A 21,472-nucleotide genomic window follows, 5' to 3' on the forward strand; every position below is an offset into this window, starting at 1 on the left:
GAACTTGCTTCATCTGGCTCTACGTGCATTTTACTGTAGATGTGTTTTTAACTCTAAACTGTACATTAAATAGTTAATACACACTTAACTATGCGTAACGTAGTCAGTCTCAAGTTGGATCTTATTATTATTATTACAGGTCATTTAGCAGCGACTTACATTACACTTTAAATGGCTTTTTCACTTCTTTTTTTGCCCGGGGAGCAATTAGGGGTCAGGTGTGTTGCTCAGGGACACTTCGACATGGAACATGGGGGCAGCCTGGACTCGAACCACCAACCTCGTGCTTCCCAGCACACCTTCGCTAACCCCCTGCGCCACGACGAACCGTTTCATGATTTTTGCAGAGAGGCGACGTGAAAACAGTGAACCGTCTTCACGCCGGTCGCGTGACCTCGAGTGTAAAAACAACAAAGCGACTTGTTGACCTGTTTGTTTTCAGTCACGCAGCAACGCCTCTTTTTATTACGCAAACGTATCATGATTGATATATTACAGCAAAACATTCACATCTGTTCAATTTGCTTTAACCAAAGACCTTATTTCAGGCGTCCAACCAAACAACAAAAACGCCGGCGAGTCGACGTCACCAGAAGAGCAGAACTTGGACTCATTTTAGGCTTTTGGGGGTCGTTCCTTCAGAATGACGAATCAGCGGGCATTGCGGTTACGTTGAGGTCACCTGACGGGAGGAGAAGAGCCGCTGCAGCTCACACTTCACGCACCAAAAAGGTCAAGAATGAACCGGCAATATCAAAAGCAGAAACGTCTTTATGTCCTCTCTGCTCATCGTACTGGCTGACATGGACACAAAAAGACCAAACAAAGTGCAAAAATCCATCGTTCATTGAAAACCAAGCAGTGCGTCTGAAATGTGCCGTCATCAGGAGGAAATGCCTTGTTTTCATCAGTGTAACTTGATCCACACACACACACAACCGTTAGACATTTAAGTCCTAAAAGATGCTTCTTCTTTTTGATCCGAGTCACATTAAATCATTGAGAAGGAGTTTCTGTACTGAATGAAGCCGCGGTGCCTTTAAACGAATGCGACACAAATGGGCAGATTAATAAATACATGCATCCGTTACCCCGGTTACATCCTCAGCAAAACGAACATAAATCCTTTCCCTGTTCGTCAAACACAACTCGTCACGCCGGCTGTCAAATAACACCGAGAGCTCTTAACAACGTCAGTAAAATAAGTTACCGGGATGGAAACAGCCGATGGTGCAAAACAATTGTATGAAAATACAGATTCTCCGTCGATTCTTCTATTTTAACAATTACAAAAGCATTTTAATAAAGCTAAAAGATTCATTATGATACAGATGATGTTAAAAAACAAAGTCATGTGTCACTAATGGACACACACATATCTAGATGTGTGTGTGTGTGTGTGTTGATAACCGGCTATAATCCATCCGTCAGTGTTCACCACATTTAATACTCATATACTAAACATTAAAATAAAAGTAACAAAGTGCACAAAAGACAAATACAAAAGGGAAAATTAAAAAGCCTGAGAAAAAATAATATCATAAATTAGCTTCTCGTGCTATTTTACAATCGTGTGAAAGGAAATGGGACAAAGAGTGTTACTGTTGGTGAGAACGACGTCGATTGTAAGTAAAAACTAAATGTAACCGTGTAATTTACAGGTCTGTAATTGCGTAATAATCTCCTGGAAATAAGTATGTGGTTTGGTGCTGATTACTGCTCTGCTGCTACACTTGCTACCAATTAGTCATTTTAATGGTTTTTAGTCCGTTCAAAGCAGACGAAGTGAACATGTTAAGCGTCACAGTTCGTATGAATGGGGAATAGTTTCCAATAGGAATACTTTGTCAATATTAATAGAAATTGATAATGAAGTAATTCTGTCAAGGAAATAAGTTAGTACCAAATCACATACAGTAGTTTGGAAATCACAGACTTGTATAATAAAGTCATACAAAAAAATACAAATCCTAAAAATGTCAAATTGATTCAAAACCTTTGAAATGAATGAAATGATGAATACCCTTACTTGGGATTCCAAAACTTACACATGAATTAATTTAATTTAACTTTGAAATAGTGACGTTAACATTCGCTGCCCCCAGAAATCGGTGGTCTCTCGTCGCCCAAAAGATGCAGCAGAAGCCACATGTGTTTTCTGTAAGGGACAGACTGCTACAGTGATGCGTCTCAGATCACTGAGAAACAGCGTCACCATTATTCTGTCCACCCAGGCAGTTCTCTAATAACTAGATTTATATGATCCTCATCAAAATAAATACATCATTTGTGTTTTATGGCCAATATAGTTCATCATTACGTTTTATGAACTATTAACGGGAGCATTTAATGGGGCGTCTTGTTCCACGAGTCTAAAATGGAATCAATGCAACACACAGTGCTAATTACCTCAGACGTGCCAGTGTAGCAAATGCAAAAAGGCCTTTAAAGAGCTAAACCTCACGGCGCCAACGGGACTTTCCACCCAGAGGCACAGCAGAATGAAGGGGGGGGGGGTGTTTGTGAGCGATCCTCGTGGAGTTCAGACTGAAGGACGACTGATTCTGGGGGCGGCGTTCAGGCGAGTAACCGTTTAGCGATTAGGGGGGGCAGAAATCGGCAAAGTACGGGTGCTGCAAGGCCTCTTCTGCAGAGATCCTCTGGACAGGGTTACATTTTAACAGGTTCTGGCGAGAGCAAAAGGAAACACGTGTCAACAGAATAAAGTATAGAAGAATATCTGCAGATCACCGACAACCGGTCCTCAACTCAACTGCACAATTTTTATTTCTAATTGATATTTGAAGAAACACAGACGGGTTTAAGGGGACGTACCTGCAGTAGATCCCGTCCCGTGCTACTTAGTTTGGGAACCACGTTCACCAGCGAGGTGGTGGCAGGATACATGGGATACGGCTGCAGGCAGGAAGAGAAGCCGTAAACAACAGTTGAGTGACCCGCGCGTGCTCCCGCCGCCCGGAGGACGAATCGCATTCAGAAGTTACCTTGTAATCGGGCAGCTTCGTCATCGTCTGCCACTGCTCCTCGGTCGGAGTACCCAACAACGTACCGGCTGGTTAAAGAAGGAAGCGCTTTGCTCAGACCTGCCGTGTGTAAATGATTCGTCGCGCGGTAGATCAAACGTTCTGCCGCCGAGCGAACCGCCGATACCTACGAGCGTTCAGCACAAAGGATATCTGAAGATCCTCTTCAGCTGGTCGTCCACGTCGTTCCCGGGGAATAAAGGTCTCCCCGCATTGGCCAGCTCTGAACGGGACACGGAAATCCAACTAAGTCACATTTATTATTGTAGTCACGGTTTGGTCATAAAACCGCCTAAATATAAAATCACTTTCCATGTATTTAATTGAAACATGACCAAAAAACCCCACGATGTATATAAAATATAGCTCTAAATGTCCATCTTTTAAATTAAACATTACAGCTGCTGTAGAATATCAACAACTACGATACAAACCAGCAAATATGCATCCAGCAGACCACATGTCAATAGAGGTTGAATAAAGCTTTGCCCCAAACAGCACATCCGGAGGCCGGTACCACAAAGTCACCACCTGGATCACAGACAGGAGCACGAGTCACACCGACGGTCACGGATTCAACGGCATTTTGTTCCGACACGGATTTCAGGAAAAAAGAAAAAAATGATTAGGCGACACTGTGACTCAAACTAAACGGTGTACTTGTATCAGCGCCGTGGTTTCCACAACCCACATCGGGTGTCCAGTGTTTTTCTACACTATATGAAAACGTGTGCGGTGAAGTGAAAAGATTGCGTGGGCTGACGAGCAGATGATGATGAGGCGACTGCCTTCAGTCGTTGGTCATTCGTTATGAGCTTTAAGCTGCCACGTCAAATTAAAAATGTCACAAATTGGGTTTTCAGCATTTTTTTTATTTAAATGTAAAGAAAAATACATGAATAGAGAAGATGGTTTTTCAGGGGAATACTTATATTTCCTTAAACCGCAGCAAAAACCCTGCTACCGCTTCACTTGCCCGAGAAAGAGTTTTAATAAAGATCTATTTGACTTTACGGGGCAATAACGCTGCTGGATTGAATAAAATACGGCCATTTAAACGGCTTCAGTCACTGTATTAGTCCCTGCTGAGAGCAGCACATTACGTTTATCCACGTAGCTGCGGGATCGTTCATCTCTTCAGTCTCAGCGTGATGCGCTGGAACGAAATGACCTTTGTCAATGACCTTACTTCAAACTACGTCCCCCTCTAGCTTTTTTCTGTTTATTACATTTTCAGATGGGTAGTAGCCCCACCGAGCTCCGACGGCTTCAGCAACAACACTAAATAGAAAATAAAACCCCACTTTAACTGCTGCAGTGTGTCGGACTCCTTCTCATCATTAACTAATGGACCCCGGTGCCTGTGGGCTGTTTACACACAGCTCGTTCTGCGTAGAAGAGGTCACATCTCTAGATGGTCGCTGGTTGGATGCGTCACATTTTGACACTAACTTTTACAGTGTGAGGTCATTTTTTTTCCAGCACTTAGTCAGTCTCGAACCTGGTTCCTCTTTAGATATTGAGAATCGGAAAAAATAAAAACCAATTAATGACGACGTGAGACCTACCTCTGCAGAGTAACACCTGACGGGAATGCCGAAGGCGCGAGCCAACCCAAAGTCAGCCAGCTTCAGCTCTCCATTCTGTGCAGAGACACAAATGGCCGATTATACGAACGCAGACCAACACACCGGATTCGGTCGAGCATTTGACGCACACCGTTACCAAAGTTTGTGTTCCTCCGTCGGGTCAAAAATCACACTCACTCTGTTGATGAGCAGATTCTGTGGCTTCAGATCTCGATGAAGAACGTTTCGACTGTGACAGAAAGCGAGGCCTTTCAGCAGCTGGTACATGAAGGACTGCAGGAGACGGAGACAAACAAACAAGATGTGACAACCAGAGGGTCACCATCTACCAATCAAGTTGTCAAATATAGGATACATTTGCATTTGGTTAAATCTCTCACCTTCACAGTTTCAGGATCCAGATCCCCATTGCAGCTGTCAAAATACTTCTTCAAATCCTGCAGGTGACAAGAGACACGACAAGAGTCATGTGAAGTCCACATGCACCACATACTGCATGTTGGGGACGAGCATCTCACCTGATCACAATATTCAAACACCAAGGTGAGCTTCTTGTCGCTGTGCAGGACATCGTGTAGTCTGGAGGAGACAGAGCAGCTTTAAGTGTTGACGTCCGGGCTGAATCCGAACTTTAATCCGTCACAACAACTTGCGTTCGGCGGACTGACCTGACAATGTTTTTATGCTTCAGTTCCTTCAGAAGGCAGATTTCTCTCAGAGCAGAACTTGGCACCCCCTGGAGAAATGACACCCGGCGGGGGTTAGCACTAGTCTGCTAACAACAGCTAGCATACGATTCAATGAATATTAGCGAACATTATAAATGTGCATAACGTTACCTCGTCGTCGTCGTCCAACCGGACCCTTTTCAGAGCCACGATTTCGTGTGTCTCTCTGTTTTTAGCCTTGAAAACGGTCCCATAGGTGCCTGCGGAGCAGATCACGTCAAAACAAATCAGCGGATGTATCGATGAATGGCATAGCAACGCCAAGCGCTGCTAATGCTAACTAGCCACCTAGCTAGCACATCTAGTGAATATCGCAGAAGGTGGCGGGCGAGAATCATATGACAGAGCTCGTCTCAACCGGATAACGTTACTATTGTTTAATTATAAACGACACACGCGGCGTTGTACGGAATTAACAACGGAATTAACGTTAGTTACAGAAAGCACAGAGCTAGCGAGCTAGCTAATGCTAGGTAGCGCTGCAAATAACGTTACCGGACTGTTGGTTAGCAAACCAGGCTAATATTAACTTCGTGTGAAGCTACTTACCCTCCCCGATTTTTTCAAGCTTTTCATATTTCTGCATGTTTGGCCAGTGAATCCAGCCTCTGGCGAGCGAGCAACCCAACGGCCGATTAAACCCCCCCGACGGGTGCTGATAATGTTATGATAGCTGGCGTTAGCTTCAAGCTATCTGCACTCGCTGCTGCTGCTGCCGGGGCTTGTTGGTCATCTAGAGGCCAGCGCGCGAAGTGCATCGCCCTCGAAAACCAGACAGAACGCTCCAAAACATGCAATAAATATATGTGCAACAGAAGCCGTTTCTAAAGCATTGGTGGGATGTGATGCAGGAGCAGGATTTAGCGTCAGTGCACAAACTGCACAGACGCACAATAATAGAATCACTATTCTCAGTCAAACACGGTCCCAAGGTGATTAAACACTTTGTTCCTTTGTACTTTTATTTGTGACAAAACATAAACATGCTCTGTAGTATGATCCATAAAACAAATTATAATATAACCTCATAAAAACGGTTTATTTTTTCTACCTTTCTATACATGACAAGAGAAAACAGTATTATGGAAGTGTGGATACTGGACAGTAGTGTCACTTGCGTATCATCACAGTATAATCCTGTTGGTCCACTTTTACATACTTCAATTTCAGAGTGTGTCATAAATCTAGACAGAGTTTTACATAATCTATCTCTTTAGGCAAGGCTTTACTATAAATTTAATTTAAAATTAAATTCGATCCTGCAGTGCAGAGCTACTGTAAACAACGTGTTCATTTCTGCCCCTCAGATCTTTGCCTGCGAATCAGATCGGAGTAAATGCCTCCTTTGCTCAGCAGTTCCAGGTGAGTTCCAGCCTAAAAGACAAGAGCAAGCCAGTCAGATTTAATTCAAACGTGTGTCACTCCCTCATTACAATGAGATGGAAGCCAATAAATACAAATAAACGTGTGAACACGGAATCTTTTGAGCCTCACAGGGCAGAAGACCTCACCTCCACAATGCGCCCGTGGCTCATGACGCAGATGAGGTCGGCCCTCTGAATGGTGCTCAGCCGGTGGGCGATGACGAGCACCGTGCGGCCGCTCGTCGCTCGGTCGAGCGCCTCCTGCACCACGCGCTCGGATTCCGCGTCCAGGGCGCTGGTGGCTTCATCCAGCACCAGGATGCGGGGGTTCTTGATCAGGGCGCGGGCGATGGCGATGCGCTGTTTCTGGCCGCCCGACAACGTCGCACCTCGCTCACCTGGGTTTACGGGTCTGACGCTTAGTATTCAAAATGGCACGCGGCTGTAAATGTTGGCGAGTGCCTCAAAGAGAGCACCTACCGACCACGGTGCTGTAGCCGTCCGGGAAGCCTGTGATGAAGCCGTGAGCGTTGGCCTGCACGGCTGCGTTGACGACCTCGGCGTCCGTGGCCTCGGGTTTCCCAAAGCGGATGTTGTCCATGATGGACGAGCCAAACAGGACGGGCTCCTGCGACGATGCACGATTGAAAACAGGCAATTCGTTGATTTACAGAACTGGCCGTAAAAAGAAAAGCGTTTTACCTGATTGATGTATCCGATGACTTGTCCCCGGAGCCACGACAGGTCAAGTGTTCGAATGTCGAGTCCGTCCAGCATGACGGAGCCGCTGGTCGGGTCATAGAAACGCTCCAGCAAGGACGCCACAGTGGACTTTCCTACGATGCATCGGGTTATTCGTTTAAAAGCTCACCATTGCATTATTAACGTTTACAATTGAGAAAATACCTCCTCCAGATTCTCCAACAATGGCAACAGTTTTACAAGTTGGCAGCGTTAAGTTGAACTTCTTTAAGATCTGATGTCCAGGTCTCGTTGGATAGCTATGGATATTTAAAAAAACAACAAATTCAGTCCAGTATCATCTGATATTTATATGCAGTTAATGCCACGAATTGAATATAAATCTTCTTGAATTGCGTTGAGGTTCCAACCTGAACGAAATGTTCATGAAGTCCACTCTTCCTGTCAGAGAGTTGTACGGGATGCGTCGCCCCCCAGACAGAGGAATGGTGGGAACCAGAGCGAGGTATTCAAACACCCGCGCCCCAGAGCTCAGCCCTCTCACCATCTGTGGCCGAAGGTCCAAAGCTTGACGTCTGACACTATTCCAGAAGTAACGCTCTGCACGCGGCTGTGATTTTTACTCACCTGTCCAAAGAGGATAGAGATACTGGCCAAGGACCTGAGCACAGAGAGAACACGCAGGTGGATTGTAAATGGCAATAAAGAGCAACGGTCGTGGAGCACGTTGGACCTCTTACCTCTGAACGGTCTGTGAGGCCACCAGGAAAGACATGAGGTCTCCGGGGGACATTTCATTGCTGGAAATCAAAGTCCCTCCTGCAAAAATAGTTCCTAGCACAATGCCTGTATTAACAACACAAAGGCGTCACTGCAGGAGATGTTGTGGTACGGAGCACCAGTCTGCTCGGTGTTGTGTTCGCTCCTCTTCTTATTCTTATGTAATACACTCACAGTTTAGAGCGATGTTGGACAGTCCTTGGAAAACTGCAATGCCTGAACCAAGATTTTCATTCATTTCACATGATTTGTCCACCTCATACGAATATAATCTGGAGACAGAAAAACAGACAATCTCAGACATACGGGGCAGTATTCCGTGTACAAGTACTACGCCGCCACTTACTGGAGCTCCCGCTCCTCCATCGCAAAAGCCTTCACCGTCCGCACGTTGCCGAGCGCCTCGTCTGCCACCCCTGTTGCTTTGGACACCTGAGAAGAATCAGACAGCTGAGACGAGACCTCAAGTTCAACTTAATTCATAACGTTAATTGAACTCTGCTTCACATTTTACAGGAAGCAACCACAGATGCTGTGTAGTAACGACGCAAGCTACGTGAAAGCATAAATCTCCCAGGAGGAAAGAGTTTGACCGTCGATGTAATTGTAAATATCTCACAATAAAAGCATCGACGGGCATCTTTATGCTTGTAGGTCACCCCATTAAACCGTGAGCATCAGAGCGGGACTGCAGGAGAAGGCGCCGGGTGTCACCTGTTCCTGAGCCAAGCGGGACAGTTTGCGGAGGAAGGAGCCGATGAGAGCGCCGGCTCCCACGAGGCAAGGGAGGACGATGACCGTCAAACCGGTGAGCTTGGGGGAGATGATGTAGAGGGAGATCAAACATCCGAAGGTCTGCGTGATACTCCGCAGACCCTGCGCATAGAAAAAGAGATTAAAAACACACAAGAATCACAAGATCACCTTCCTATCATCTGAAATGTAGGGACTTTATACCTGGGAGACGACCAGTTTAAAGGAGGACTTGAACTCCTGAATGTCAGCGGTCAAACGGTTCACCAGCTGCCCCGTTTTATTGCCGTCGAAGAAAGCCACATCCTGCCTGAGACACAAACAATAACGCCCGCCAGGTGAACCACGCGTCTTCACGTTCCACCGGCTCCGCGCCTTGAGGGGCACGTACCTCAGTAAGGACGCGAAAAGAGTCTTCCTCATGTCGGCGGCCACCCTCTCCCCCACTTGTGAAAGCAGGATGATGTAGCCGCTCGTCAGCAGGCCCTGCACAGTAATGACACTGTTTTCAATATGAACCACAACAACAAGCCGACCGCGTCCTCACAGGTGATGGTATCGCAGTATTTAACAGCACTTCCCTGCGATGGTTTCAATGAAGTGTGCGACGAGCTCATTGTGCCGTCGTATTTAGTGCAGCAATGGATTGGGCTCTCGCTGAAGCACCGGCAGAGTAAATTGCCGAGATGCGCGGCGACAGGTTGGTTGTGTTCTTACTTGGATCCCGTACAGCCCCAGTAGTTTCAGGGCGGGGCCTCTTATCTCCTGGACGTAATTCCCCGTGTGTTCCCTCAGGTGACGTGCCACCACATTCACCAGATTCCCGAGCATCAGCGGGATTTGAATATTCAAGAGGGCGGCGCAAAAAGCCAGCTGAAAAGAAAAGACACTCAATTCTAGTCGAGCAGCACGAATGGCATCGTGTGGCTATACGTTTGTCATGTGACATCCTACGTAATCGTTGCATTCGAGCGACGTGACTCGCGACTTACCACCACGGCGCCGATGAGAGCAAACAGCTGAGGTTTGACAAACTCCCACAAGATGCGCCATTTGAACTCCGGCACGGCGCTTTTGGCTTTAAGCTCCACCGGGACGTTGTTATTTAAATCTGCCTGGCAGCGAGCGGAGCGGCAGAGCAGCCGGGCGGAGACGCTGAGCACTGCTGGTCCCAGGATGAACTTCAGGGCCACTCCCGGGGGGGAGGCCGTTCGGGGGGTGGGGGGCCGGCGCAGAGCGCTCACGGTCAGGCTCCACATACGGCCGACAGCAGTTCCAGGCCGCTGTGAGGGGCTGTGTGCGGGAGGTGGTGGAGATGTGTACCACCTGGATGCGAGACATATTGTTTCTACAATCAGGCATTAAATACTGTATTAAGTATATATGAAAGTATTGTACAGCGAACGTAAGCTAAAATATCTGACGGCCTTAAGAGCTTAGATTGTTTTGCAAATAGCCATTTTTGTGAGTATGAATTAATAATTTCTTCATCTTTAGACATCTTGAGGACACCTCTAAACTCTTTTTAGAAATGATTGTAATATTTTTATAGAGCACTTTTAAAAAAACGGATGCTTTGCAAGACAATACAAACTGATAAATGAAGCAAACGTATATAATCATGTCAATGACAGTATGAATGCATACAAGAAAACAAAACAACGTGATGATTGTTCAGACGCTCTGGACCTAAAGGAACATTACATACATGTAAATAATGTAAATACATAGAACTGTACGGCCAAAGAAAGAAGAAACAAACGATGCATGACATTTGGTGGCTGAATCCTTTTCTCTTTCCGATAACAAACTGATAACTGTTCCACATTTGCTGATGATGACTCGGTTTATTAAACGGGCGCAGGTCAGCTGTCACTACACGGGGTCACGGGGTCACCGGGTCACTCTACCGTGAAAGCTTCCAGCCGTCCGCTGCCTTGTTGCCTCGCGGGTGTAACGACGGTGACCGCAGCGGAGCGGCGAGGCTCGTTCTACAGCACAGGACGTGAAACATGTTGTACGCGTATTTAAATGTCAAACAGGCTCGTTGGGCTTCAGTGGTCGTTAAGCTGCGCCGTAATCCAGAGGCACCGCGCGGGCTGCCATGTTGACGCCTACCCAGGGTGCATTGCTGCGGATACAGATTCACTTTTATTCTAGATATATTTGTTTCTGACAACATGAGTGGGCTTCGTTCATTGTGGACATCAAATAAAACAATTTAAAGATATTTGTGCAAAATAGTCATAAAGTGGCGCGACCGAAATCCAACTTTTCAGGGTTGCGGGTGAGAAAACTACAATTCACAACCGGAAATGACGGAAGTTTAACCGGAAGTGACGCGAAAGTCGTTTTGTTGACATTTGTTTGCGAAAGACAAAAACAGTGGGCTCACACCGGACGGTGCATCTTTGGGCGACTCGTCTAACCGGGAACGTGAAGTCGCGCAGTCGTTGATTTGAACAGAGCCGCCGGTGCGGAACGAGCTCGCCGCCCGCGTTGGACCCGCGCAACAGACCGAAGAAGACACGACACCAGAGGAGACGCGGACCACGTCGGGGACAAAACAAACCCGCTTCACCCCGGGTTGCTTCAGAGGCTGAATCATTCACAGGCTAACCGGCCGTCAGCCGAGTCTTCTCTTAAATAACGGTAACTAACACCAGGCAGTTCCCTCCCGCCGAGGACTCGCGTTCTTAATTCCTCGCGGTCGCTCGCTATTTGTGTTGCTATGGCAGCGCGAGCGGTTGCGCGAGCGGTGACCGCCAGACCAGCGCTTTAGCAGGCTAGTGCTAGCTAGCTGTAGCTAACGCTATCCTGGTTGCGGCTGCTCGAGCTGCCACGGAATGTAACTTGGCTCACGGGGCCGTCTTCGTCTCACACAGTGTTTACTACACGCTGGGAGTCGGTCGGGAGTCGCCATAAGAATGTGAAGCGCAATGGCCAACTTTGAAGCTTACCGGGAGTACCAGCGGATCGAGGACTTCGAGGAGGACTCGCCGCCAGGGGAGGAGGATTTACTGGTGCACGTGCCAGAAGGCCTAAAAGGTAAACATGCTACTGAAACACACGTATGTGCTATCTTTAAAATAACAGACTAACTGCACGCTGGGAGTTTGCAGCAATACGTTGGTACGTTTCCACACGTTGTGCACGGGGGTCGAAGTGATAACGCTTTCGTTTATTTTGCAGACTCATGGCACCATATCAAGAACCTGGATAACTTCTTCAAAAGGATATCCTTTCAAACTCTAGTAGTGTTAAGTAGAAGACGTGTCAGTGTTTACCGGCATTGCATAAACCAGTGGCTTCACGCCGTGCTGACACACACTAATCACACACTGGTCAGTAGTCATATTTTTAGAGTCTGTCGTATTTGTTTACTTCTGAGCGCCACATGTGTTACTAAAGGGATTACCAGGAAGAGACGTTTCTTGGGATTTTATTTTCAGTCTCCTAGAGATTGACGTGTGTGTGATATCCTGTAGATTATTCGTGCTCAATCAAAGGTATTTTAAGTGACTGGCCGAGACTTTGTTTTAAGGAGATTCCAGACTTTCCTTAACCAGTCTGTCCACATCTACCATTTCCATCAAAAGAATGGCTTCGCCTGTATGATGTTATCAGAGTTCTTTGAACTCATGTAAGTATAAAGTACTGAGTACAGATGCTTGTAGTTGTCAACAGTATGCGACGCTGTGGTACGTTTAGAATTTAAATCATTAGTTTGCCACGTGTTGTAAGTAGGACGGGGCCTAGTTTACTGCCATGTTGTCATTATGGCAGCGAATTGTTCCCAGAAGCTTCAGAGAGAAACAAGTCTGACAGCTGATTATCAAAGCAGCTGGAGTTGAGAAATAATGTCCCTGCAATTACTACATATTCATTATTATTTGTTTAACTATTATTAGTACCACCTTTTGGGGCACATTGTATAACTTCTTCCGTTACCCATAATCCTGTTACCAGACCAACATGCCACTGCAATACATATATTTTCTTGTTTATTTGGCCCGTGACTGGTGTTTGTCTGATTCTGGCTACAGTTGCCGGATTCATTTGTGGCTCTTTAAACCATTAGCAAGAGAAATCTACTGGAGATTTTCCACGTTACCATTGCAGTGTGGGGTTACACAGGCTAGTGTTAGCAGCAGACATTGTTAACTGTATACAAACTGCTCCTGGATGAAGGTATCGGAGTCAGTGGGGGGGGCCTGGGGGAAAATCTGACATTATGTAATTGCAAACTTGCATTAATAGCTCAGGAATTAAAAAAGGGACCTTGCTCAGAAATGTGGACCAATCTTGGTCTCTTTTGTTTTAACTGTCATTAATCATGATGCCTAATTTCATTCCTTCTTTTTCAGTCAGTTATTGTTTGTTGTCACGTTCACAACATTCCTTGTCAACTGCGTGGAGTACGATGTCCTGTTTGCCAATCGCGTGGTCAACCACACCGGGCCGGGCCAGAACCCCTTGGACAGGAACAAGGTCACTCTTTCAGATGCCATCCTCCCCAGTCAGCAGTGCACGGACAGGTAACCCTCTTTAATGCAGGTTAATGGAGGGCTTCACTGTGGGAAAGGGTTAAAAAAAAAACGTCATGGTGAATTAATTGAAAAAGCTAAACGGTCGCTTTACCTGATGTGCTCGTCCTCTGATTCCAGCCAGTTAGATCCGGCAGACGTGGTCTTGGATATTATTAGAGACGGCCCTTCAGAGGCTTTTCTTTTGTCGGGCTTAATACAGTTGTAATTAGACTTTCAGCTTTAATTTCTCATTGGACTGCGTTCGATGTGGATTAAACACTCACATAGAAGGGATACGGAGCAGTGGACTATTTAACTGTTCTCTGCGTTTCTTGATATAACGGTAGGCAATGTCTCTTTAAGCTCTGTTATAAACAGCTCTCTAAGCAGCAGGAAGCCCGTTGTTATTGTCACTACTGCTCTCAGTTAGTTTCCCATCGTGTGGTTTGGTTCTGAAACCGTTGTCCCAAAAGAAGTGAGTTTAACGAGGATCCAAAATATGACCAAAATGTTACATTTTTATATTATTCTTTTAACGCCTACTTCAAATTTAATCAGGTGTTAATGCAGATTAAATGCTATAGCATTACCTTCGGGTTTTGTCCTAAAAAAAAGCCTAAAGTTTAACCAAAGTAATCATTTGAAGTAGAAGGCACACGGTCTCTTTCTATGAACCAGAGATTGGCAGCTTCCTGTAAGCGATGGTGACTTAGAGGACAGTATTACGAGTGGGGACAGCGTTAGGGAACAGGACAATGTAATTGATAGCTTTGGTGAGGTATAACTGTCCAGCCGAGATCCTGACAACTGGCCAGAACGCTGACAAGCACATGACCCCCCCGGCTAAAAGGGACAGACTCACTCCAATGTCTCTCCAGAATGTGTCTTTGCCTCTGCTTGTTATCTACAGCTTGTCTAATAGGCCTCTCATTAATTTGTTCCCTGATTGGGACCGGCTCAGTGGTCGTCTCTATCAAACTCTGTGACGTAAAACCGCTCCGGGCTCTAAATCGGGACCCCGTGTTCCACAGTTTGTAACCTCACCGTCCGCCACCAATCCTCATAAGTTCTCTCATTTCCCTCCAAAAGCCATATGCTTGTTAGCGGATTCAGAATGACAACGAAACAATGTAAATCAGCTTTATATCAGCTAATGTAGCTACGGCTAACACAGCCTGTAAACCAGGATTTCCTACCCGAAGTAACAGTTTCCCGATTAACCTCCTCTGAATATTTACGCCCCTGTCTGAATGTCAAACGTGACTCTTATAGATGAATAAAGCCGTCTCTGAAAGAGGCTTTTGTTTCTATTCAGGATTCAAGAGAACAGCTGGATCATATTCCTTCTCATCATGGCAGCCATCTTTTGGATCTATCGACTTGTCAAAGTCTTTTGCAATGTTCTCAGCTACTGGGAGATCAGGCAGTTCTACATCAAAGCTCTGAAGATCCGAATGGTAAGTGCGACACGTGGACACCTTAATATTACACAGGAGGCAACCAGGGTTGTGACCCATGTCTCCGCTTATAATTATACGTCCATGAGGATGTCCCTGTTGTCGTGCGTCAGTCAGCTGACTTTGCTCCTTGCCACCTCGCCCCAGGATGAATTATGCAACTTCACGTGGCAGGAGGTCCAGGACCGACTCATCAGCCTGCAACGAGAACAGCAAATGTGCATTCACAAGAAAGAGCTGACTGAACTCGATATCTATCACCGCATCCTGCGATTCAAGAACTACATGGTGGCCATGATCAACAAATCGCTGCTGCCGGTGCAGCTGCAGCTCCCCCTGCTGGGCAACGTGGTGTTCCTCACCCAGGGCCTCAAGTACAACTTCGAGCTCATCCTCTTCTGGGGTCCCGGCTCTCTGTTCCAGAACAAGTGGAACCTGCACCCCAAGTACAAGCGGCATGGAAACCGCCTGGAGCTCGCGCAGCAGCTCAGCCGAGTCATCCTGCTGATGGGCGTGGCCAACCTGCTGCTGTGTCCCTTCATCCTGGTGTGGCAGGTGCTCTACGCCTTCTTCAGCTACACCGAGGTGATCCGCCGGGAGCCCGGGAGCCTGGGCGCCAGGCGCTGGTCGCTGTTCGGGCGCCTGTACCTGCGGCACTTCAACGAGCTGGACCACGAGCTGCACGGCCGTTTGGGCCGCGGCTACAAACCCACGTCCAAATACATGAACTCCTTCACGTCCCCGGTGCTGACGGTGCTCGCCAAGAACTTTGCCTTCTTCTCGGGGTCAGTTCTGGCCGTGCTGATTGCGCTGACGGTGTACGACGAGGATGTTCTGACGGTGCAGCACATCCTGACTGCCATCACGGTGCTGGGCGTGGTCATCACCATCGCCAGGTGAGCCTTTCTTTATATCATTTATATCGTCCTTGAAGGGGCTCGTTTGACTCCTAATCCGGTGTCAAAGATCAAACGTTACTGTGCAAAACGATCCCGTTTTCCTCATTTATAGTTGTGTTGTTTTCCCCACCAGGTCCTTTATCCCAGATGAACACATGGTGTGGTGTCCAGAACAGCTGCTGCAGTGTATGCTGGCTCACATTCACTACATGCCAGACCACTGGAGGGGCAACGCCAACAAGAGCGAGACCCGTGACGAGGTGGCACAGCTGTTCCAGTACAAGGCGGTGAGGAACACCTTTGTCCCGCGGAGTCTTTGTCTCTTAGTACATTGACATATTTCCATACTCACATAGCCGAATGTGTGCCGATACACGTTGTGTGGAAAGGGAATACGTGACCTGGTTCTTTCTCTGTCCCAATCAGGTGTTCATTTTGGAGGAGTTGCTCAGTCCGATCGTCACGCCCTTTATTCTCATCTTCCACCTGAGGAATAAATCTCTAGAGATCATTGACTTCTTCAGGAACTTCACCGTCGAAGTGGTCGGAGTCGGAGACATCTGTTCCTTTGCTCAGATGGACATCAGACGCCACGGAAACCCGACGGTAAGACGCTCCATAGATTAGAGCTTCTCTGACTTTGACGTAAAGGGATGTTGCTTTTGTTTGAATGGACGTTTGTCTGTATTTCTGGTTTCAGTGGATGTCAGAGGGCCAGACGGAGGCCTCCGTGTACCAGCAGGCGGAAAATGGCAAGACCGAGTTGTCGCTCATGCACTTCACCATTAAGAACCCTCGCTGGCAGCCGCCTCAGGAGAGCTCGGTGTTCATCAGCCATCTGAAGGAAAAGGTGCAGCACGATGCACAGGGGGGCCCCTCCACCCAGCTGCTGCTCTCCGAGGCTCCTCTCTGCACCTCCCTGCAGTCCAACGAGCCCGGCACCGGGGTAAACCTCGAATACCCCGCAGCGCCGCCGCCGCCGAATAACGAATGCAATCGTATTCACTCAGTGTCTCCTTTTTGGTTGTGGTTTTCCAGCCCGATAATCTGCTGGCCAGTGTCCTGGCACACCCCATCCTCACCGCCTCCGGGCTACAAGGGCGAGACCACCGCTTCGTCCCGCCCAGCACCGCCGCCTCCGCCGCTGCCAGTGTCCTGGCCTCCCTGTCCGCCTCCCAGCTCCCGCACGCCAGCCGCGGCCGCGCCCACGGCCTGCTGCCCGCGTCCGTCCACCCCGAGGGCGCCATGTACCGCAGCGACCGCACCGCCGCGGACAGGTAACGCGCCGCGCGTCGCGATGGCGGATCGACAGATGCAAAGTGATCGGTTTCAGCTAACGCGATTCTTTTTCAGTATGTCCCGCAGTGACTCTCGCGTCCGGAGCAACACGCTGCACTCGGAGTTTGCCTCAGCGGAGATGAGTCTTCATGCCATCTACCTGCATGAGGTACCTTCCCGCCGCCACAACCAACAGCTCACATTAATACATGAACGAGTTCTGCTTTACATTGAGAAATGATTGTCTGTGCAGCTCCACCAGCAGAGCTCCCACCCACAGAGGCCGTCGGGGCAGTGGCAGAACCCCGTGCCAATGAGAGATCTGCACACCAATGCTGGTAAATCAAAGTCTTGTTTTTGCGCAACCTTGCAAAGTGGAAACGCAGTAGGAAGCGAGTTAATGCCACTGTGCATTTATAGTTTTAACGTTGCAACAAGGTAGCTTGTAGTGCTGAGATCATGAGTCTGCAGCTCTTAGTTAAACTCCATCACGTTAAGTAAGAAGAAATTACATGAGCTTCTACAAGCAAATATGTCAGCTGTTTCAAGTTAAATGTCAAGTCAAAGTGGATTATTCCAACTATAGTAACTTAATGGATACTAGTGGTCACGAGGTGAAGAAACTTATTTTATGAAGTAAAGTATACGGTGATTTCTAGTAAATTGGCTAAAAGTGGTGATTTGATTAGTTGTAGTAATGCTTCTCACAGTGTGCTGAGGTTTCTACACTAGCATCGAGCACAATGTTATTTTACATCATGTGTCATTAGATTAAAATGTTTTCCCGTGCTCTCATTTCTTCCTGTATTAACCAGACTAACCCCAGAAAGCTTCTGACTGTGTATTTAACACTCATCAGGTCTCCAGGCCAACAGCGGACTCGGTGCCAGCATTTCCATGCACACCCCTGTGCACCTCGGGGGCTGGCAAGAGGAGGAGGAAGAGGAGAATGAAGACGATCAGGAGATTAATAGTGGAAATGCTCCTAAACAGGCCGGCGGTGGCAGTTGTTAAAGTGCCTTTTGTCACAAGGTATAAGCTCTATAACACAACACACGTCCACCACCTTTGCTCGCTGGTTCCGTTTCCTTTGGTCGAACCCAACGACAATGGCCTTTTATCCAACAAGGGATGCGTCACGTGATCATTTCTCCCCCCTCTCTCATTTCTTTTGATGGTGTTTACATTTAGTTTTTCGTCTATGAACTTTGTGGCCTTAGATGATCTTCACGGGGAGTTTAGCGCGTGGACCTTTTTTAAAACATCATCCGGCGTTTTGTTTCTCGGAGCGGCTCGTTGAATAACCACTGCACCGCCGCGCCTCGTCCTGTCACATCAGGCGGACTCATGGCATCAGGGAACCCGCACGTCTTCCGCCCGACCCGCGATGACCTCGTCCCAAACTTGTGCAGGCAAACTGTGCGACGTGTCGGAGAGACGTTGTGCATCCGGGGGATCACTGTGTGAAAAGGAGCGCAGGCGGCTCATCTCCACTTCTGCTGTGTGTGCGTGTGCGTGTGCGTGTGTGTGTGTGTGTGTGTGTGTGTGTGTGTGTGTGTGTGTGTGTAGAACTCGCAGAGATCATCTGTGCTACAAAGACAGCTAACTGTATCGCAGCTGCCTGAACACTTATGATCAACTGAAAAAGAGGATTTCATATTTTAACCCTGGCGATTTGTATATACACTTTTGCATCCTCGTCATCCTTTTGAAGGTCCACATTTTTACTACCAGAGCTTATCCTTGATAATTATACCAAGTATTGATTTGATGGGTCAACTGTACAGGAGCCGAACTACTAAATCACCATGTGCACCCGGACACACACACGTGCTGCTGTCTGTGATTAGTGGGTCTAAGTACAGATTTTAATCAGTATTAATCTTTGCGGAGCATATTTAAGGAAACTTTCACTCTAAAACGGGACAGAAATGATGGAAAACACCTGGAATCCCAATGCAGATGTCTACTAAATATAAGAAGTCTACTTAAGCTGGACACAAATTCAGCTTTATGCCTTAACACCCATTTAATTACATATAAATGATAGTGTCTGTATTACCTCAGTGGTGGTGAAGAACTATTCCTCCAATTAATACCTCTGCAGTTTAAATACCCGTGTAAATTCGTTCATACAATATGGCTTTTCTTCGCAATGTGCAGATGCATCTTTTAACTTCATTTGGATTTGAACGCACGTGTAAGTAGAATCTGTTGCTTCCTGCCCAGGCGGCAGTTTTAAGGAACAAAACAGGGGTGTTGCTTCAACAAATGTTTGTGCACAAAACGCTTTTGTTTGCATCCTTCTTTTCCAAAACACTTAAGATGAGGTTAAGGGCTGATTTTAGGGGCGCTGTTGCCTCTGCAGCTTTAGGTTTGAAAATATTTGGCCAGCAGTTGTTGGCTTTATACATGAGGAAAAAAAGCCTCCACAGTCTAAATGATTTGTTAGTTTTAGGTTTATTTATTACCTTTTGCCCCCATTTTTTGTGTATTATTTATTTGAAGAAAATATTCAGATTGTTTGTAAAATTATTTACTTTCCAAATTCTTATTAAAGAAAAAAAAAAAAAAAGTTCCCCACAAAAAAGTAGTTTGAAATTGAAATAAAACAATTTCATGTATGCAAAGATAAAATGGCTAGCTGCATGGTTCTTATTGTGACTCACACTTAAAATAAAGTGGGACTAAATCTGCTTCTCGATTTTTCTGCATATTTGTTAGTTATTTTTATATATATATATATATATATATATATAAAAATTTAAATCATCCATCACAACTGCAACTTCACAGAATAGAAATGTCTTTGCCCTCTTAATGTGGATGAACTGTTGTCTGTGGACGGAATGCTTTTTGACACCTGTGTAATTATACTAACATGAACTATGAATTTTGCACTGACAGAATATACTTTTTTTTTTTTTATAAAATTTTAATTTGTAGCGTGTGTGTATAATACTAGCATCAGTTACGTTTTTAGAAACTGCAGGTCTGAAAAGGGACGCTTGAGTCAGTCTCCATCCGGCATGACGTCGTGTGTCGCCGTGGGCGACGGTGGAGCGTGAAGTAGGGCGGGTACGCCAGGAACCGCAAGGTTGGCAGTTCGTACCCCGGATGCTCCGTGTCAAAGTGTCCCTGAGCAAGACACCTGACCCCTAATTGCTCCCCGGGCTAAAATGTAAAACCATGGGTTAAAACCTCTTTGGATAAGAGCGTCAGCTAAATGACATCTAATGTCACATGTGTCGTATCGCGCTGCTTCCTGTCAGCAAAGAGACACTGGAGCTCGGCGCTGTGCACGTTCTCCTCGTCCACACCTACTGTCATGTCGGTCATTTTGATTTAATCAGTGCCTTTAGTATTAAAGGATTAGGAATTGCTCCGTACACAAGCCATTTCATTTACACTCAGTGTACAGTATTTTATTTTGGCGAGCCATTGTCTATAGCATCAAGTATGTAACCAAGTGGATGCGGCTTGAAAGATGCAGTTTCTACTCTGTTGCAGCGACTGCACATCACAGCCGACCTTCTCATCCACTACACACCAGTCCGACTATCAGTGACTGGTAACAAGGTGCTACGTTTTCATCTGGAAATACGTTTTATGTTGTTTGTTACACAGGTGTGTCTGTTTTTATTGTAAACACAGCATCACTAGCTGAAAAATGAAACATGCCAAAAGAAGTTGTTTTCAGCACAGATTTACAATACGTGTGTTTTTTCTGTGAGTAGAGATGCAAATAAATCTTATTTTGAGTGTTATTTCATGTGTGGTTGATTATCCAATATTTATTTGAAATAAAACTATTTAAATTTTAATTAGTTTTGTATTTCTGCCTTTGAGATAATGATGTGTCTATATGTATCTGACACTCCTGCTTTTGGGACCTTGAACTGAGGTGGAAACCTGTTTAATATTGAATTTGGTAATGATGTAGATGATGTAGAGAAGTCCGATGGCCACTGTGCACAGATGGAAACAGACACCCACCTGACTAAATGAACACAAAGGACGTGTGGGATTTAAAGTTACTCTGGCGACTTCGAGCAGTCGCATCAGAGAAAGTACGAAATCATTTACCGTCCAAATAAGGACTCAAGAGAAAAAGGGTGGATGTCATATTTCATGATATCCACCGTATGAAGATCACTTCTTTCGTTTTTCTGGCACATTTGTAGAAAGCACGATATGTGGCAAACACAGGTTCTCTTCCCCCCTGATCACAGATCATAATCTTTAATCAATCATTTTTGGTAATTGTTTGGAGTCATTTTTGAATATTCTCTGGAATAAAATGCATTGGTGTGCTGGAATGTAATTAAATTAAATCTTCCATTATTAGC

The 21,472-nt window shown here is 46.3% G+C and overlaps 3 protein-coding genes across 4 annotated transcripts; 1 reads left to right on the top strand and 2 right to left on the bottom strand.

Moving 5' to 3' along the window:
* Positions 1-431: 431 nt before the first annotated feature.
* Positions 432-6,274, bottom strand: cdk5 (cyclin dependent kinase 5). Its single transcript, XM_040171123.2, has 12 exons — positions 5,911-6,274; positions 5,473-5,561; positions 5,302-5,369; positions 5,152-5,212; positions 5,014-5,070; positions 4,811-4,906; positions 4,613-4,687; positions 3,479-3,575; positions 3,198-3,267; positions 3,006-3,066; positions 2,836-2,916; positions 432-2,687 (listed from the first exon to the last, which is right to left on the bottom strand). Exons 1-12 carry the CDS (start codon positions 5,945-5,947, stop codon positions 2,601-2,603), a joined length of 879 nt encoding a protein of 292 aa, XP_040027057.1. The 5' UTR covers positions 5,948-6,274; the 3' UTR covers positions 432-2,600.
* Positions 6,275-6,305: 31 nt separating this feature from the next.
* On the bottom strand, positions 6,306-11,592 carry abcb8 (ATP-binding cassette, sub-family B (MDR/TAP), member 8). 2 transcript variants are annotated; one of them, XM_040171120.2, is made up of 16 exons: positions 10,871-11,592; positions 9,953-10,286; positions 9,678-9,833; positions 9,352-9,446; positions 9,165-9,270; positions 8,922-9,083; positions 8,554-8,639; positions 8,382-8,479; positions 8,168-8,273; positions 8,055-8,088; positions 7,838-7,974; positions 7,632-7,726; positions 7,428-7,561; positions 7,206-7,353; positions 6,873-7,123; positions 6,306-6,735 (listed from the first exon to the last, which is right to left on the bottom strand). In XM_040171120.2, the coding sequence occupies exons 1-16, from the start codon at positions 11,140-11,142 to the stop codon at positions 6,652-6,654; spliced, it is 2,298 nt and encodes a 765-aa protein (XP_040027054.2). In that variant the 5' UTR covers positions 11,143-11,592; the 3' UTR covers positions 6,306-6,651. The 2 variants fall into 2 exon arrangements, with proteins under 2 accessions (XP_040027054.2, XP_077956067.1); XM_078099941.1 differs by lacking the exon at positions 10,871-11,592 and having other exon boundaries at positions 9,953-10,287.
* On the top strand, positions 11,304-20,890 carry atg9b (autophagy related 9B). Its single transcript, XM_040171119.2, has 14 exons — positions 11,304-11,612; positions 11,846-12,008; positions 12,153-12,196; positions 12,539-12,603; positions 13,328-13,498; positions 14,805-14,946; positions 15,094-15,842; positions 15,979-16,132; positions 16,272-16,451; positions 16,546-16,791; positions 16,884-17,122; positions 17,199-17,292; positions 17,377-17,461; positions 17,983-20,890. The coding sequence occupies exons 2-14, from the start codon at positions 11,900-11,902 to the stop codon at positions 18,135-18,137; spliced, it is 2,433 nt and encodes an 810-aa protein (XP_040027053.1). The 5' UTR covers positions 11,304-11,612; positions 11,846-11,899; the 3' UTR covers positions 18,138-20,890.
* Positions 20,891-21,472: the final 582 nt, after the last annotated feature.

Source organism: Gasterosteus aculeatus, chromosome 3 (assembly GCF_964276395.1).
Source record: "Gasterosteus aculeatus chromosome 3, fGasAcu3.hap1.1, whole genome shotgun sequence".
Classification (NCBI taxonomy): Eukaryota; Metazoa; Chordata; class Actinopteri; order Perciformes; family Gasterosteidae; genus Gasterosteus; species Gasterosteus aculeatus.

Coding starts and splice junctions, on each gene's coding strand:
- cdk5 (XM_040171123.2), bottom strand. CDS start 5,947: ATGCAGAAATATGAAAAGCTTGAAAAAATCGGGGAGG. Junction 4,907..5,013: donor TGGATCCTGAAACTGTGAAG/GTGAGAGATTTA, acceptor CGTCTCCTGCAG/TCCTTCATGTACCAGCTGCT. Junction 3,268..3,478: donor TGCTGGATGCATATTTGCTG/GTTTGTATCGTA, acceptor TGTCCCGTTCAG/AGCTGGCCAATGCGGGGAGA.
- abcb8 (XM_040171120.2), bottom strand. CDS start 11,142: ATGTTGTCAGAAACAAATATATCTAGAATAAAAGTGAATCTGTATCCG. Junction 9,271..9,351: donor CTTTTCGCGTCCTTACTGAG/GTACGTGCCCCT, acceptor TTTGTGTCTCAG/GCAGGATGTGGCTTTCTTCG. Junction 7,975..8,054: donor TCTCTATCCTCTTTGGACAG/GTGAGTAAAAAT, acceptor CTTCGGCCACAG/ATGGTGAGAGGGCTGAGCTC.
- atg9b (XM_040171119.2), top strand. CDS start 11,900: ATGGCCAACTTTGAAGCTTACCGGGAGTACCAGCGGATCGAGGACTTC. Junction 16,792..16,883: donor CCAACGAGCCCGGCACCGGG/GTAAACCTCGAA, acceptor GTGGTTTTCCAG/CCCGATAATCTGCTGGCCAG. Junction 17,462..17,982: donor AGATCTGCACACCAATGCTG/GTAAATCAAAGT, acceptor AACACTCATCAG/GTCTCCAGGCCAACAGCGGA.